This window comes from Dromiciops gliroides, chromosome 4 (genome assembly GCF_019393635.1).
Source record: "Dromiciops gliroides isolate mDroGli1 chromosome 4, mDroGli1.pri, whole genome shotgun sequence".
Lineage (NCBI taxonomy): Eukaryota > Metazoa > Chordata > Mammalia > Microbiotheria > Microbiotheriidae > Dromiciops > Dromiciops gliroides.
The window spans coordinates 462807379-462825655 of NC_057864.1; the positions used below are offsets into that span (position 1 = coordinate 462807379).

The following is an 18277-nucleotide window of genomic DNA, read 5'->3' on the forward strand; positions in this document are numbered from 1 at the left end:
TTGGAATGGGAAGTGGAGAACATTGACCCTGCTTAGCAGGAGTAGAGATTATGGAATTTCAGGGCTGGAAGAGATCCCAGAGACCACATAACCCAACCCATCCCTGAAAGAGACTCTCCACTACATGATACCCAACAAGCCCTCCACTCTCCACTTGAAAACCTCCGATGGGAAGGACACCATGACCATTAAGGTTGTCCATCCTACTTGGACGTAGCTCTTCCTTGCTTTGAGTCAAAATCTGTGTCTGTGAATGCCACAAGATGATCCTATGGGACCAAGAACAGAAAGAAGCTTTGCCCCTCTTTCAGACAAACATCTTTCAAATCCTTCAAGTCAAGGCACCCTAGGGCTTTGCAGAATGCACTAGATTTGAAGTTAGAGCTTGAATCCTGCATGTGCCATTGTGTAACCATGGGCATGTGATTCTACTTTCCTGACCTTAATTTACTCATCTATAAAATGAGGAGACAGGATTAGATGGAGTCTAAGGTTCTTCTTTTTTTTTGCAGGGCAATGAGGGTTAAGTGACTTGCCCAGGGTCACACTGCTAGAAAGTGCCAAGTGTCTGAGGCCGGATTTGAACTCAGGTCCTCCTGAATCCAGGACTGGTGCTCTATCCACTGTGCCACCTAGCTGCCCCCTAAGGTTCTTTTTAGTTCAAAAATCAATGAACCTAGGGGCAGCTAGATGGCACAGTGGATAGAGCACCAGCCCTGGAGTCAGGAGGACCTGAGTTCAAATATGGCCTCAGACACTTGGCACTTACTAGCTGTGTGACCCTGGGCAAGTCACTTAACCCCAATTGCCTCACTAAAAAAAAAAAAATCAATGAACCTATGGTTCTGAATCTGTAAGATCATAGATCTGGAAGACATCTTAGAGATCATCTAGTCTAACTTGTCTCATTTTGAAGATGAGGAAACTGAGGCACATAGTTGACTTGCCTTATAACCACACAGGTTATAAGTGGTAGAGCAGGTATTCCAACCCAGGGCCCAGTGTTGTATCTACTGCACTATATATACTGCTTCAAGATAGCTATCCTGAGGGCAGCTAGGTGGCGCAGTGGATAAAGCACCGGCCCTGGAGTCAGGAGGACCTGAGTTCAAATTGCCTCACTAAGAAGAAGAAGAAGAAGAAGGCTATCCTGTGCTCTCAAAGTCTTTTACTCCATCACTCAATATGTACACCAGCAATTGCGGGGATCAGGAGAGGCTTCATGCTAAAGATGGTGCCCCAGATGAATTTTAAAAGAGATGAATTCTTTGAGGCAGAGGTGTGAAGGGAGGCTATTCCAGGTATGGGGGTTGACCAGTGCCAAGGCACAGAGATGGAAGATGGAGTGTGGTATGTGAAGAACAGATAGAAGGCCAGTTTGGCTGGATCAAAGAGTGTGAGAGGAAAAGTCACATCCAATGAGGCTGGAAAGATAGGTTCGATCCAGGTTATGTAGTGTTTTCAAAGCCAAATAGAGGAGTTTATATTTTATTCTGCAGGCATTAGGAAGCCATCGGAATTGTTTGAATAGGGAGTCACATGGTCAGGTCTATTCTAAAAGAGAATTACTTTGTCAGCAGTGTGTAGAATGGACTGGAGTGGTGAGAGGTTTGAGTGAGGGAGAATGGTTAGGAAAGTTATTACAATAACCTTGTCCAGAGGTGATTAAAGCTTGGAGTAAGGTGACAGGCAGCTATGTGAATGGAGAGGAGTCAGATACAAGACTTGTTGTGAAGGTAGAAATGGCAAGATTTCTCAACAGATTGGATGTGTAGAGTGAGGAAGGAGGAGTCTAGGTTAATGCTGAGTTTTGAATTTGAGACAATGAAAGGGTGGTGCTGCCTTTGACAAGAATGGAAAGTGTAAAAAAGGGGAGGGCTTGGGTGGAAAGATAATGAGTTTGTTTTTAAACATACTGAGTTGAAGATATCTCTAATATGTTCAATTTTAAATGCCCAGTAGGTAATTGGTGATCTGAGCCTGAAGCTCAGAGGAGAGATTGGGTCTGGGTGTATAGACTAGGGAGTCATCTATGTGGAGGTGATAATTAAGCTCATAGGAACTGATGAGTTTACCAAGAGAAGAAGAGGAGAGGACCAAAGACAGAACCTCAGGGAATAGTTATAGTTAGGAAGAGTGTTGTGGATGGTGAACCATCAAAGAAAACTGAGAAGAAATTGTCAGACAGGTAGGAGGTGAAAGAGACCTTAGAGACCCCTCGTTTTACAAAGGAGGAAACTGAGACCCAGGATCAGAGAGATGAAAAAAGTATCCAGGAGGAGAGGGTTGTTAACAGTGCCACAGTCAGCAGCTAGATCAAGAAGGATTAAGTCTAAGAAAAGACCATGAGACTTGGCAATTAGGGTCTAAGGACAGAGTAGAAAGGGTTGAGGAATGAGAGGACAGTGAGAAGAGAGGAAGCAGATACAGCAAATGCAGACAAAATTTTCAAGGAATTTGACTGAGGAAGGAGGAGCTATACAGGATAATGGCTTAAGGGGGAAGGTGGGGTCTAACAAATGTTTTTTTTTTTTTCAGGATGGGGGACAGTTGTTTATGTTTGAAGGCAGTAGGGAGTTGAGTTGATTGGGAGGTTAAAGATGTGTGTGTGTGTGTGTGTGTGTGTGTGTGTGAGAGAGAGAGAGAGAGAGACAGAGACAGAGAGACAGAGACAGAGAGACAGAGACAGAGAGAGAGAGACACAGAGGGAGAGAGACAAAGGGACAGAGAGAGAGAGGATGTTTTAGGATATAATTTGCTGGAAAGATGGGAGGGGATGGGATAAAATATACATATGGAAGAGTTGGCAAAGAGAAGGGCCACCTCTTTGTCAGAAATTGGGGAAAAGGGAGAGAGAGAAGAGAATGATGTCAAGGGGCTTTGAAAGGAAGAGAAATCTAGAAAAGGGAGTTCATGTGAAATGGCCTGATTGTTCAGTAAAGAGGCAAGGTCCTTGACTAAGAGAAAAATAGTTTCCTTCTTCCACTCTTCCATACAACACAACCTAACACAATACAAATCAGTTAACAACCCAGATTGGGCCTTTGTAGAAGGCAGCTCTCTGGAGATGTGAAAGGTTCAGTAATAGTAAGAAATTTAAGGCAGTATTACTGTAATGGGGAACTCATGGGACCTGGTTTCTGGTTCCAGTTCCATCACTTATAGCCAGAGCACTTTGGATGAACCATGTGACCTTTGTGAGCCACGGTTTCATCAACTGAAAAATGTTGATAATGCCACCTGTGATGTTTACTACCTCTCTGATCCTGGCCCTCAGTTTTCTCCTTTGTAAAATGACCCCTCATCCAGCTCCTGATCTATGACACTTCGAATAGAAAGGTGGTAGATTAAGGTGTGAAATGTCACATATGCATCAGACACGGTCACTCGGTTGGTTTTTGGTAACTGTCTTCATTGCAAAGGAAAGTTCTCTTGCAGTGGGCAATATACTGGAAAAATCACTTATGGAACAGAAAACAAAAGGGGTCAATAATCCCTAAAAAAAGAAAGGCCATATTGAATGAATGAACAGACATGGAAAAGCATTTATTACATGCATATATATATATATATATATATATATATATATATATATATATATATATATATATATGTTCAAGGCACTGTGCTAAGTGCTGGGAATAGAAACAGAAGTGAGACATCCCTGCTCTCATTCTAGGAGCTCACTCTAAAAAGAGGAGCCAGCACATAGAGAAGTTTTCAGATGGGAAGGCCCCGTGGTCCTTAGGGTGCCAAGGCAAAACAGATGGCAATGCATCGTCCTTAGTATCATGTTCATTGATAAAGCCATAGCCGCTGAACCATTTGACAGTGCCAAGAAATCTGATGGTGAGAACACTCTTTTCTGGGTCTTGGGTAGCTGTGGCCACTGAGGAGGCCTAGGCAATCTCTGGGTCATCTCCAGAAGGGTTACTCCTCTAGATGACACCTACAAGGGATAGGCTGGAAGCTGAGCTAGCAGCCTGAAGGAAATATATTGCCAGGGAAATGGGGCATAGAAAAATTGTGGGAGAGTTGGCTGACATTTACCATAGGTAAAACTCACCTATGTGAGGTCTATGTAAGGTACTGGACTGAATAGCTGGCACATTTCATCTCTGTGGGTTCGAATTTCACTCACTAGTAGAATTCTTTTTGATCGGGCAGCATAACTGGTGAGCTGGTGATGCTAATGAGGCCACGCGTATAGCTTCTTCTTCTTTTTTTGTGGGGCAATGGGAGTTAAGTGACTTGCCCAGGGTCACACAGCTAGTAAGTGTCAAGTGTCTGAGGCTGGATTTGAACTCAGGTCCTCCTGAATCCAAAGCCAGTGCTTTATCCACTGCACCACCTAACTGCCTCCATGCATATAGCTTTAGTCCCCATCAGCCAGTTAACTGCTGTTCTAGAGCCAAGAAATGTGTCTGTGACCACCAGCTGTCTTGAAAATGTGTGCCTTTGGTTACAAGAGGAGCAGGTATGAGTTCATGGGTTCTGGAAAACTTTCTTATGTTATTTGGTATGTTCTGTTGATAGTGTGTCAATAGTACCATGCTTGTCTATGGAGGAAAGTACATTATGACAGCAAGAGGGTCTTGGGGAGGCAGTTAGCTATGGTAGAAAGAGCACTGGAGTCAGAGGACCCGGGTTCAGTGCTCATCTCCAGTACTTACTACCTGGGTGACCTTAGGCAAGTCACTTCACTTCCCAAGGCCCTAGTTTCAGCTATAAAAAAGGGAGGTTGGCTTAAATAGCCTCTAAAGTCTCCTCTCCCACCCTCTCTCTCTTTCTTTTTCTTCATCTTCTCTCTCTCCTCTCTTCCTCCTCTTCATCTTCATCTTCCTCCTCCTCCTCCTTCTTCTCGTCCTTCTTCTTCTCCTCCTCTCTCTCTCCCTTCCTCTTCTGTCTCCTCTCTTCCTCTTCTTCATCTTCCTCCTCCACCTCCTCTCTGTCTTTCTCTCTCCCTTCCTCTTTTCTCTCTCCTTTTTTCCTCCTCTTCCTTTTCCTCCTCCTTCTTCTTGTTCTTTTTCTTCTCCTCTCTCTCTTCCCTTCCTCTTCTGTCTCCTCTCTTCCTCTTCTTCATCTTCCTCCTCCTCTGTCTGTCTTTCTCTCTCCCTTCCTCTTCTCTCTCTCCTCTCTTCCTCCTCTTTCTCTTCGTCTTCATCTTCCTTCTCCTCCTCCTCCCCCCCTCAGCTTGGGAATGGGGTGTATTGGATGGCATGGATGGGAGGAGAGAATGTGGGAGCTTGCTGGGAGTTTAAGACAAGCTGAAAGTGGCTGCCAGCCATATAGGGAGGCAGTGTAGTGGCAAATACACCCATATGGGGTAGGGTTTGATTTCTGTTCTGTCATTTTCTACTTTGGTGACCTTGGACAAGCTGCTTTCCTCTCCCTGGGCCCTAGTTTCCTCCTTTGTCCAATGATGTACCTTGGATGATTTTTCAGGGTCCTACCAGCTCTAAAATGCTATGATCTGAACACTGATGAAGGCAAGAAAAGGCAGGCAGGAGGTGAGACTGTGCAGAGACTGGGCTATGTCTCAAATCCTATCTTTGCTCCCTCTTTTTTAGCAAATGGTGGAAGCTGCCACTAGGTATCACACCAGTGTTTGGCACAGAGAGCAAAGCCATTGTATTCAGGTGCCCAACTGTCAGTGCTTTGGGACATGGCCCAGAGGGGGGCAAAAGGTCTATCCTACTACTCCCTATTGCCCTCCAAGAATGAAAAACATCCCTGCTGATTTATCTGGTTAACACCTCTCCCCATCCCCCCCATCCCCCCCATCCCATGTCGGAGAGGGAGAGGGAGAGGGAGGATGGGGAGGTGTCAGAGCAAAGGGAGAAGGAGAACAAGGGGGGAGAGAGAGAGAGAGAGAGAGAGAGAGAGAGAGAGAGAGAGAGAGAGAGAGAGAGAGAGAGAGAGAGATGGTTGGTAGTCCAGGAGACAGGCTGGTGAGCGGGTCCATTTGGGGGTATTGATTGATTGGCTGGGCTGATTACAGCGGTGGTGGGAAGGCCCTGTCTAAACAACAAGCCTGATGAAAGGGAAGTGAGGAGTGAAAAAGAGAGAGCGAGAGAGAGCTGCCTTAGCAGTCCCAGCAGGCTCCAGATTTCACATGAAAACCTCAATTAGAAGAGACAGCGCCAGGCGGCTCTCGACAACACCCAAGAAGGAAGCAAAGGTGTAAGAGACCAGACTTGCTCCTGTTTCTCCCCTGGATCCCTCCCCCATCTCTTTCCTCTGGCAGCTCATGGCACCCCCACCCCCTACATTCCCCAATCTCTTCCCAGCTCAGTCTCTTGACTGTCTCATCTCCCATCCAAACCCGGCTGCCATCAATTCATTCCCTTTTTTGCTCTTGACCTCAAAGAAGTAGGAGGCAGAGGGGAAGGTGGGAATGAAAATGGCAAAGTTAAAACCCAAAGCAGATGGAACGGGTGGGGGTGGGGTGGTGGGGGTGGAGAGAGTAGAGGGCCCGGATGAAGCAGCCAGGTCAGTTCAATGTCTAGCTCTATTACAGGGGTGGCAGGCAGAACGTGAGGGCTACAGGCTTCCTCTTGAGAAACGTGGATGGGTTTTCTCATGATAAATAGTTGGGGGTGGGGGCTGATGTTGGGTTGGGAAAAGGGAGACCTTGACATCTATCAAAGATTCCCGGGAAGTGGCCATCCCTGGCTGCTTTTTTCGCCTCAAATCACCACCACCTTTATGTTCCTCCTCACCTTTCCCTCCTCCATTTCCAATGATCCCCAGAGCTGAAGGAATGGATGCTTTTACAGGAGTGCTGAGTCCTGTGTCCTTGTCTCCTAGCACCCCTCATACAATAACACACACCCTCAAATTAGAATGTCAACAGTTCAGCTTTCAAGATTGCAGAACAAGGCTAGGATATCTCTATGCATTAGAAATGTTTTTTTTTTTAAATTACAAGGAGACAAATGCCCAGAGTTAATCTCCCGGCACATTACCTAATTCCATAGGTTATTTGTCGTATGTCAGGCTGGGGAATGAATCCATTTGGAGGCAGCCTGGCTGCCCCGTTCCTATTCTCTCCCCTTCCTGTGCCTTAGAACCTTCTTAATGGATTCTCCAACCTGGCCAACTGGCTGAGGGGAAAGGGCAATAAGGAGGACGGTGTGACTCCTTTCACTGGTTCTTGGTCATAGGGATCCAGAATGGATAGGGAAACTGAGGCCCAGAGAGATCTGTAGCTTGCCCAAGGTCAGCTAGTGACAAAGACATAATTTGAACCCAAGTCTCATGTCTCCAGTGTTCCTTGCATGACATCGTGTCATCTCTTTTGCTAAGGGAAGAAACATTTCACAGGGGGCAGAGTGCTGGGCTCAGAGTGAGGTTTCAGCTCCTGCCTCTGAGACTAGCTATGTTACCCTGGAAAAATCACAAGCTCCCTGAGCCCCAATCTCCTCATTTTAAAAAAATGGAGACCATAATACTTAAAGCCCCTACCTTGCAGGGGTTTTGTGAGGATCAAATGAGAAAATACCTGTAAAGTGCTTTCCTAAGCCTTAATGTACCATATAAATGTCAGTTATTATTAAGGAATGAAATAACCCTGAAATAGAATTCATGCCTGCTCTCCATCTCTACCTTCCTACTCTCAAACCCTAGGATCATAAAGTTGAAGCTGGAGGAGACCTCAAAACCCAGGACTAATCCAACCCCCTCATTTTACAGTTGAGAAAATAGTTATGGGGAATTTAAACAAACTGGCCAAAATCAATGTGTCAGAGGTAGGATTTGAATCCAGGCCCTCTGATCCAAGAGCCAGTGGATTCCATCCACTGGACTGCCCTTAAGAGTTGAATCTTCAGAGCCACTCCTATGGCTAGCAGAGTGGCCATTCAGAAGAAGCATCTCTGCAATTCCCAGAGCGTGTGTAGGTCCCTCTACATTTATGTTCCATGCAGGTGTGAACATTATTGACATGTGTATTCTAGTCACAGAGATCACAGTCAGGGAGATACCAGTATACGCTGTCAAGGCTTTTTTCCTTAGGCTACTTGGAGACTCTTGTTGCAACTTGAACCCATCTCCTCTTGTCCTTACCTCAGTGAAGACAGAGAACAGATGGTCCCCACTGCTCAGATAACTGTTTCACATTTTTCTTCTTCTTCTTCTTCTTCTTCTTCTTCTTCTTCTTCTTCTTCTTCTTCTTCGCAGGGCAATGAGGGTTAAGTGACTTGCCCAGGGTCATACAGCTAGTGTCAAGTGTCTAAGGCTGGATTTGAACTCAGGTCCTCCTGAATCCAGGGCCGGTGCTTTATCCACTGCACCACCTAGCCGCCCCCCTCATATGCTTCTTTTTGCCAGGAGAAAGAAACCAATTTCCCTTCCTCTTTCCTTTGAGAGGCTAGTCTTATTCCCAATAACTTTCCTAATTTTTATTTCTCAGCTTGGGACCCTATCTAGAAAGAGGGATAGCTAGGTGGTGCAGTGGATAAAGCACCGGCTGTGGATTCAGGAGGACCTGAGTTCAAATCTGCCCTCAGACACTTGACACTTACTAGCTGTGTGATCCTGGGAAAGTCACTTAACCCCAATTGACTCACAAAAAAAGAAAAAAGAAAAAGAAAGTAAGCTCCTGTATCAAGTCATTCATTCATTCAATGAGCATTTATTAAGCACTCACTATATATTAGTTTGGGGATACAGAGATCAATTAGGAGGCTATTGGAATAATCCAGGCAAGAGCCAGATGAGGGTCTGAACTCAAGTGGAGGCCACCTGTAAATTGTTGTTTGGCCTTTGTTTCCAAAGAGGACCAATGACATCATGGCTGATGTCTTGACTTGAATGAATTGGATTTAAGTGAGGCAGAGCTGAACAAAGTCATCAGCCTTATCCCCTCTTCCAGAGTCACTGAGGTTCTGAGTCACTGAAGCCCAGCAGCAACACAAAAATCAAGCTGGCTGGTGATGGCCCGGGTTGCAGTGGATAACCTTGGTGTCCTCAGTGTCTGACCAAGATCTAAGACTCCGCAGTGACCGCTTCAGCTGCCTTCATGGTCATTGGAACAAATTGTTCTCATCTGCCCATTCTGCTGTTGGCTGGGGTGGGGGTGGGGAAGGTTTTCATGTGCTTGGGGTAGATGTCCCATAACTCACCGACAAGTTTGAAACCTATTGGCTACCCTCAACTAGGTTTAGCCCATCTGCTGGTGTGTGTGTGTGTGTGAGAGTGAGTGATGACACTATGCATGCTGTAGTTTCTTAGAGCCCTCACACCAGAGATGCTAGCTAGTCTTCCCTGAACACCCCATTCACCTCAGCTATGTTAGTAGAGAGAAGACAACAGATATGAGAGAGGCTGTGCAGGTAGAATTGACAATTCAGTCAATAAATATTTATTAAGCACCTACTATGTATCAGGCACTGTGTTAAGTTCTGGGGACACAAGGAAAGGCCAAAGACTGTTCCTGCTCCCAAGGAGATGAACATCTAATTGGGGATATACCATGAAAACAACTATGTACAAGCAAGATACATATGGGATAAATTGGAAATAGTCCAAAGAAGGAAGGTGCTAGGATGGAGGCGGATCAGGAAATGCTTCCCTTTTGGGAGGACAGAAATTGACAAGACTTGGCACTGCCTCTGGAAGTCCAGGAAGCAGTCAAAGCAGCCCCGTTATATGCAGTTTAGCAGATGGGAAAATTAAAGTGCAGAACAGCAGCTATGACAATAATCCGTAGTACAGTGGAAAGAGTATTAGTTGTAGCATGGAGAACTGGATTCAGATCCCACCTCTGACACTATCTGTATAATCTTGAGCAAGCCACTTCATTTCCCCATGACTCAGTTTCCCTGTTTGCAAAATGAGGAGTTGGACTGGATTAGATTCCTTGAGTACAGGAACTGTCTTTTGACTCTTTTTGTATCTCTGACACTTAGTACAGTACCTGGCACATAGTAGGTGCTTATTAAATGTTTATTGACTGGATGGCTTCTGAGGTCTCTTTTGCATCAGTTCTACAGTCTTATTACACTCTATAACATCCCTGCCTGGGATTATATAACATCTGGGAGCTACAGCTTCCAAACAATGCATTGGGTGTGGCTATTGCCATTGCCCTAGCTGGGGATAGCCCTTATCATGTACGTAGTTCACGTTTACCCAGATGCCTTTCAGTGACCAAGCCCCATGTTGTTCACCAGGACCTACTATAAAATGGCCAAAGAGGCCCTACAGAGACACTAAGGATCAAGTAGACTAGAGGGATTAAGAATCAACCTGTAGGGGGCAGCTAGGTGGCGCAGTGGATAGAGCACCGGCCCTGGAGTCAGGAGTACCTGAGTTCAAATCCAGCCTCAGACACTTAACACTTACTAGTTGTGACCCTGGACAAGTCACTTAACCCCAATTGCCTCACTAAAAAAAAAAAAAAAAGAATCAACCTGTAATAAAAACATGAACCCTGCTATATTTTTTTTATTACCTTCTGCTTTATCACAGTATCTTCTTCCATATTCCCATCAGCAGCTGGCAGGAAAGGGCCCGAAGAGGCCACACCCTTGCCCGTCTGCCTCTGGGCACCATTTTCTTAGCAAACTGGTGCCTCCCCACATTCAAAGAAAGCAAGAAAAAAGAAAAAAGCAGGTGCTGACTCCCTGTCTTCTCCCACTCCTATTTATTTGACTATCTTTCCTGGTTCAGGTCGTCTCATTATTTCTGATCTGTGCAGCTTGCTGCTTTCAAGGCTTCATCTCCCCCTCACCCGTCTGCAATGTGTCAATCAAGCAGTGAGATGAGCCAGCCCAGCTTCACATCCTCAGCATCTCTGCCCCAGGACATGAGCAAATGCTGACAACACCCTTGCAACAAGGTGGAGGGCTGTTGTTTTGCTTTTTAGTATTCTCCATGTCAAGGGGTATGTTGAAATGAGATTTGAGGGTGTCATTCCTCTCTGTCTGCTTCTGTCAGGGCACCCACAAGTTCGGGTGGCCCTGAGGATGCAGAAGCCATAAGAAATATCTCTCTTTAAAAAAAAAATAATTTCAAGGGGTGTTGCCTTTTCTGGGGCCAATTTAGACTCTGGAATCAAACAGTATATCTTGAGTCAAAAAGGTTTCTAGCCAAGGAAGGCTCTGGGATGGGTAGAGGACCCCTATTGTAATTCTCCTATCTCAAGAGGGTTAGGGACCGCATCTTTGATTTTTGTTGGTATAGGATATTCTCAAGTAAGAAAAACCCTACCAACTCAGGTGGGTATCTCTGCAAAGTATAGCCTTAGTGGTGCCTTGGGTACTGAGGAGAAGCATGACTTGTCCAGGATTACAGAGACAGCATGTGTTAGAGGTGAGGCCTGCTTGACACTGATGCCAGCTCTCTACCTCTTGTCTAAGGGTGGGGGTGGTACATGGAAAAGAGGCACGTACAATGCTTCTAAATTCTGGAAGCCTGAACAACAGAAAATTTTGTCTGTGATAGGACTGAAATCAGAACAAAGGAATCTTTCCTTCAGGGCTGAAGAAGGGTGAATAAGGGAGAGTGGCGACATCTCAGGAGGTCATAGGTCAGAGGCCATCTAGTCTACCCCCCCCATATTATAGATGAGAAAACTGAAGGAGGTTCAATGTCGTGCCCAAGGTCACACAGCAAGTGAATGTTGAAAGCAGGATTTGAACTCTCTGACTTCAGAGCTTGTACTTTTTTTTAAGCTTTGCCACCCTGTCTCCATGGGATTATTATTTTTTAAACCAAAGGGATCCCCAGCTTTCTAGCCTAGGGAACTCCTATCTGGAGATGATAGACTGGGGAAGGGGGGGGTCAATGGAAAGGACTCCTGGTGGAATCATATGGATCACAGGATTCACAACCTAAAGGACCCCTTTAAGGTCATTTAGTTCAACTTAATCATTTTTACAGGCTAGAAAATTGAGGCCAAGAGTCATTAGGCAACTTGCCCAGGGCCATTCAGGTAGTAAATAGAAGAGCTGGGGGGCAGCTAGATGGCGCAGTGGATAGAGCACCGGCCCTGGAGTCAGGAGTACCTGAGTTCAAATCCGGCCTCAGACACTTAACACTTACTAGCTGTGTGACCCTAGGCAAGTCACTTAACCCCAATTGCCTCACTAAAAAAAAAAAAATAGAAGAGCTGGAATTTGAACCCAGAACCTTTGCCTCTAAACTGTATATCTCTAGATCTTTCACAAGCAGCAAATCTGCTTTCTAGGAGGCAAAGGAAGGACTGAAGCAGGGCATTGATAAGCCTGTTTCCTTGTTCTTTGAAAATGGGAGGAATATGGTAGGGGCAGCTGGGGGAGGCTTGTGGGAGTAGAACGAGCTGATTGATGCTACCAAGGCGGGGAGTCAACAAAATATGGAGGTGAGAGCCAGCCCACTTGCTCTGAAGGCCCCTTTTACTTCTGCTCCTCATGGTAGAGCAGCCTCGGCTGATGCCGCAGTGAACCGAAGCAGTTTGGGGGCCCAGGTGCTTCCTCCCCAGGTGCCTTTCGACAGGGCTTCCTTCTCCTCTGGAGGTGCCCTCCCTTGTTTTCCAAAACAATCTGTGCCTCACACAAGAGCTCCCTCCTGCCCCAGTTCTGCCTCTCGCTCCAGACTCCAGCTACAGTTGGACAGCTCTTGGTGCTGGGGCTCAGTATAGAATGTTTACCGACTTGGCCTGAGAAACAAGGAAGGAACCCAGGTGAGGTAGAGAGATGGAGGCATTGTTGGCAGGCAAAGTCCTACTCTAACCTCTATGGAATTTCCCGAAGAAGTCCGATTGAAAAGGGGCAAAGCAGAAGAAGGAGGCAGCTTTGCCAGTGCCCAGCTCGGATCCGGGAGGCATTGAAATTCAGAGGCCGAAGTCCCGAGACAAAGATCATAATGAGACAGGAAGGTGGCATAGGAAGGAGCCCATTTGCATGACAATGAGCAGAGCCCAGAATAGAAAGCTGGAGGGAAGCAAGGGTGAGGTTGGCAGCTGGGCTGGCTTCTCTCTCAGTAGACCACCAGGTCTGTACAAAGAGAGAGGGGAGAAGGAGGAGTAATGGAGAAATGCAGTGCACTGCCTGGTGAGAGAGCCAATGGGTGAGGGCAGGACAAGGCACAGGCAGTGTGTAAACATGTTCTAGCCATGGCACCTGAACTGGCCCGGTGGGACTTTGGCCTCCCCTCCCCACCCTCCTCTCCTCTCCTTTCCTCTCCACAGAGACGTGGGACTTGGACTCACATTCCAGTTTCCCTGTCTCTCTTCTCCTTTGCTTGGAAGCTAACAGGAAAGGCAGGATGTCCGGGACCCACCAGGAGCTCTATGATGCCATCGTGGTTGGGGCTGGCATTGAGGGATGCTTCACTACCTATCACTTCACCAAAAATAAGAGAAAAGTCCTTCTTCTGGAGCAGGTACTGTGTGTCCCCTCTGCTCCAGGATGTGCTAGAGCTAGCTCATGCAGGCAGGCTCAGGAGAACGGCTTGTTGTTTCCAGTGTGAGCATTCATACCTTGGAAATCAGCAAATGCTAGAAATTTGGGATTGGTTTATTGTTTTGTCGATGGTCTGGACTTTAGAAAGTGGGGGAGAAAATGTTCAGATTGCAGATGAACCTTGAAAGCACATCCTGAGATCATTTCACCCCACCCCAGAACTGCTTATTAGACATTTGTTGTTCAGTCGTGTCTGGGCAAAGTTTTTGGGAAATGATGTTGGACTGTTGTGCCATTTCCTTCTTCATGTCCCTGTTTTACAGATGAGGAACTGAGGCAAGTAAGGGTTAAGTGACTTGCCCAGGGTCACACAGCTAGTAGGTGTCAAGTGTCTGAGGCTGGATTTGAACTCAGATCCTCCTGAACTCAGGGCCAGTGCTTTATCCACTGCACCACCTAGCTGCCCCGAATTCATATCTTCTTGACTCCATGTCTGGTGCTCTATCCACTGAACCACCTGGGTGCCCTAAACATTACCTAAGCATCAAACATACAACAATGCACTTTTCCCTTCCCTGGAGTCAAGAGAACAAGGTCATGTAACCCATTGGGGGGGGGATTATAAAGTCAGAACTGGAAGAGATCTTAGAGGGTATCTAGATGGGCGACTGGTTTTAGAGTCAGAGGACCTGGGTTCGAATCCTGACTGCCCCTTCTTACCTCTGTGACCTTGGGCAAGCTGTTTCCCCTGTCTGGGCCTTGGTTTTCTCATCTGTAAAATGAGGAGAATGGATTACATGATTGTAAAGATACTTTCCAGTTCTAAATCTATGTTTTCATGAATCTTCTGGATTTCAAAGACAAAGAAATTGAAGTCCAGAGCAGGAAAGGGTTAGGAGATGGAGCCAAGATTCAGGTCAGTTCACTGACTGCAGATGTAGCATTTTTTCCACTCTCCAGTTCTTTCTTTTGTTTAGATGACAGGGGTAAAAGGTCAGCGAGGTAGGACTATGGCACCTGGAACACAGGAGCCTGAACTCTGATTCAGAGTAAGTAATGATGGTCTAGAGCTCACGTGCCCAGTGGCTATTTTATAACCTCATTTGTAAAGTGGTAGGCAGGAGGTAGAACGTGATGAGACTAAATGATCTCTGAGGCCCCTTCCCTTTCAGCTCTAAATCCTACAGTCCCTTGAACTTACACAAAGTCCTTGCTCATCTCTGCCCGTACTATCGGCCCCTAATTCTTGCCTCTAAGTCCTGCTCTTTGCCATCTTCACACCTGGCTATTTCTCTCAACCATCCCTGCTTGTATCAGATTGGCCTGGCCTTGACTAGGGAGTTCAGCTCGGTTTGATTGGGACCAACTGTGAATCAGGACACTCCTTTTCTGGAGGCAGCAGGGTTTCTCAAGAAGATTTTCTACACTACTGGGGAGGTGTCTTGGCACTCCCTGCCACATTTCAGGCTGGCAAAGTTGCCTATGTCCCTGCCAACTCTAGATGGAAGATTCTAATCTCCCTGTTGATAACCCCAACCAAAAAAAAAAAAGAGAGAGAGGACTCCTCTCTGGGTTCCTCTCTTTAAAGGGCAAGAGAAAAGAGTCTGTGTGGTGAGCACAGTGGACATGCCTCAGTGCCCACGGGGAGCCTCTTTCTATAGCCTACCTGTCCTTTCTAGGACCTACCACCTCTAGTAATTCCATGGTTTCTTAGCACTCTCTCTCTGCCTTCTCTTGTCATCATTAAGGACTCATTGGAGATTTACTTATTTTTATAATGAGGGTTAGTGATTGGAAACACTTTTTTCATTATTCTTTTTTTTTTTGTATTTTTTTGTGTGGGGCAACGAGGGTTAAGTGACTTGCTTAGGGTCACACAGCTAGTAAGTGTCAGGTGTCTGATGTCAGATTCAAACTCAGGTCCTCCCAAATCCAAGGCCAGTGCTTTATCCACTGAGCCACCTAGCTGCCCTTTTTTTTTTCATTATTCTTGTCATCTTCTCAAAACCTGAGGTTTTTTTGTTTTTCTGAGAAAAGAGGTAAGAGAAAGAGGGGAAAGAAGTAGTCATCCTTTTGTCCTGTGGCTTACATGGCCCCATCAAATGGGAGAAATACCGATGAGTGAACAGTATTTATCATCACTCAATTGAGGCACAGGCATTTATTAGGCACCTACTATATGCTAGGTGCAGTGGTTACAAAGAGACAGAAAAGAAAAAAATTCCTGCCCTCAAGAAGCTTACATTCTATCAAGGAGAGCAATACATACATATATAATGAGGGACCCAGGATCATAGATTTAGAGTTGGAAGGGATCTTAGAGATCATTTATTCCAGCTAGAGAGTTTAAGTGACTTGTCCAACTTCATATAGCTGGTAAAATGGGATCTGAACCCAGATCTTTCTGACTTCAAATCCATACACATACCATTCATGTTGAACTCAAGATGTTTTGACTTGATCTGAAATGATTTTTGGAGACCCTTTATAACTCAACTCAAGCTGTTCACATCCCTCCAGCTGCCAGTGCCTTCCCATCCAAAGTTACTTTGTCTTTTGTATGTCTTTCATTAACACACACACATATAAAACACACACACCCATATACATGAATACATGTTTATATATGTGTATTTGTGTATGTTGTCTCCTCTGTTAGAGTGTAAGCTCCTTGTGGGGGGGGGCAGGCATTATTTTGCTTTTATCTCCAGAACTGAACACAATTGCTGGCACATAGTAAGCAATTAATAAATGCTTGTGGATCGATTGATTAACCCTTTCAAGAGGAAATTCTGGGGTGTGAATGGTGGGGCTTGAACACTTAACATTACCACTGGAATTGGATAACAAGGAGAGACAAGGGAATATGGAGTTTGTGGATGGGGGACAGCAATAGAAATAGAAAGACATCCCACTCCCACTTCCTTGTTCTCTGTCCTTGGTCCTGACTTCCATGTGCCTTGTCTCCAAAGAATTTCATTCATCCTTTGCCAGGACCTTACATGTCCTACATGACCTACACATGTCCCTTGAAGCTCATGTTTGAACCCGAAGAGGATGAGACAAAGAGACAGGGTTGGGGGAGGGAGCAGAAAAGACATCAGGAGAAAATGGAGGTTAGATGATACAGTGAAAGTGTTATCAGCCTGGAGCCTAGGGTAGTACAAATGAGAAACTTCTATACTCAGAGTAAATGTAATTAAATAAAGTAATAGGCTACACAGAGAGAGAGAGGGTGGAAAGATTTTGAGGAATGGGAGGGATTCTCATTTGAGTGGGATAGTCCTGCTTAGAAGCCTGGGGCAGGGGCATGGGGGACACGTACTCTCTAGGGAAAAAAGCAGCTGATGGATAACAATTGCTTCTCTCTGTCTCTCTCCACCAATTCTCAGTTTTTTCTCCCTCATTCCCGGGGAAGCTCCCATGGGCAGAGCCGGATCATCCGCAGGGCCTACCCTGAAGACTTTTACACCAAGATGATGGAAGAGTGTTACCAAATCTGGGCCCAGCTGGAGAATGAGTCTGGGACAAAGTTATACAGGTTCACTGAATGTGGGGGTGGCAGGGTCTCCTTAACATGAGGGTTTTCTGCCCAGGAGGGATTTTTAGTGTGTATGGATTAACAGTGGTATGGGGATACTAGAGCTGGAAGGGCCCCCAGAGGTCACCTAGTCCAACCCCCTCCTTTTATAGATGAGGAAACTGAGGTCAAATGAAGTGAAGAGATGAATAAGTTCATCAAGATAGTGTCAGAGTCTGAATTTGAACCCAGGTGTTCTCGCTCCAGTCCCAACAGCATGTTTAGACTTGATCTGAAGGCTAGCAGAGTGGGTCTGGGGAAGTTGGGGGAGAGGCATACTGAGGCTCTTGGTAGATGTCTAGAGTCAGGCAAGATTGCCTTGCATCTGCCAGTAGCCAGTCTTCCCGAGGAGAAACTTAAGGAAATAGGAAGGGCTGTTCCATATTTTTTTTTTTTTTAGTGAGGCAATTGGGGTTAAGTGACTTGCCCAGGGTCACACAGCTAGTAAGTGTCAAGTGTCTGAGGTCGGATTTGAACTCAGGTCCTCCTGACTCCAGGGCCGGTGCTCTATCCACTGCACCACCTAGCTGCCCCTGCTCCATCTTTTTTGAAAGGTGATGTGGGTCAGTGGACAGCATGTTGGAACTAAATTTGAATCTTGCCCTTTATGACCTTGAAAAGGTTTCAAAGCCTCAGTTTTCTCTTCTGTAAAATGGGGACAATAATAACTGCAGTGCCTGTTTCACAGGGTTGCTGAGAGGCTGAAAGGAGATATTTGTAAAGTTCTCGCCTGACTCTGAAGCACTATGTATATGTTAAAAGGCAAGGTTGGTGTTGTGCACAGACAGCTGGCCTCAGAGCCAGGAAGCCTCAGGTGTGAACCATGCCTCCAACACATACTGTCTGTGAGGTCATGAACAAATCACTTCATCTCTCCCTGCCCCAGGTAACTCCCTGAGACTTTGTATTGCAGATCAGGGGCCTTTCCACATTGGATTTTTGTTTTTTTGTTTTTTGTTTTGTTTTTTGCAGGGCAATGATGATTAAGTGACTTGCCCCGGGGGTGGCTAGGTGGTGCAGTGGATAAAGCACCGGCCCTGGATTCAGGAGTACCTGAGTTCAAATCCGGCCTCAGACACTTGACACTTACTAGCTGTGTGACCCTGGGCAAGTCACTTAACCTCCATTGCCCCGAAAAAACAAAAAACAAAAAACAAACAAACAAAAGTGACTTGCCCAGGGTCACACAGCTAGTAAGTGTCAAGTGTCTGAGGCTGGATTTGAACTCAGGTCCTCCTGAATCCAGGGCTGGTGCTTTATCCATTGAGCCACCTAGCTGCCCCTGCCTTTCCCCATTGTTAAAGGGAGA

General features: G+C 45.9%; 1 protein-coding gene across 5 annotated transcripts in view; it reads left to right on the forward strand.

Moving 5' to 3' along the window:
- PIPOX (pipecolic acid and sarcosine oxidase) overlaps positions 1–18277 on the forward strand; it is a 98660-nt gene that overhangs the window by 61738 nt on the left and 18645 nt on the right. The window contains exons 1-3 of one of the 5 annotated variants that reach the window (XM_043999901.1): positions 12932–13037; positions 13235–13368; positions 16781–16929. In XM_043999901.1, coding sequence (XP_043855836.1) covers positions 13013–13037; positions 13235–13368; positions 16781–16929 — 308 coding nt within the window. In that variant the 5' untranslated portion in view covers positions 12932–13012. Of the gene's footprint in view, positions 1–12931; positions 13369–16780; positions 16930–18277 lie in introns of those variants that run through there. The other 4 variants (XM_043999900.1, XM_043999904.1, XM_043999903.1 and 1 more) reach the window with 4 other exon arrangements.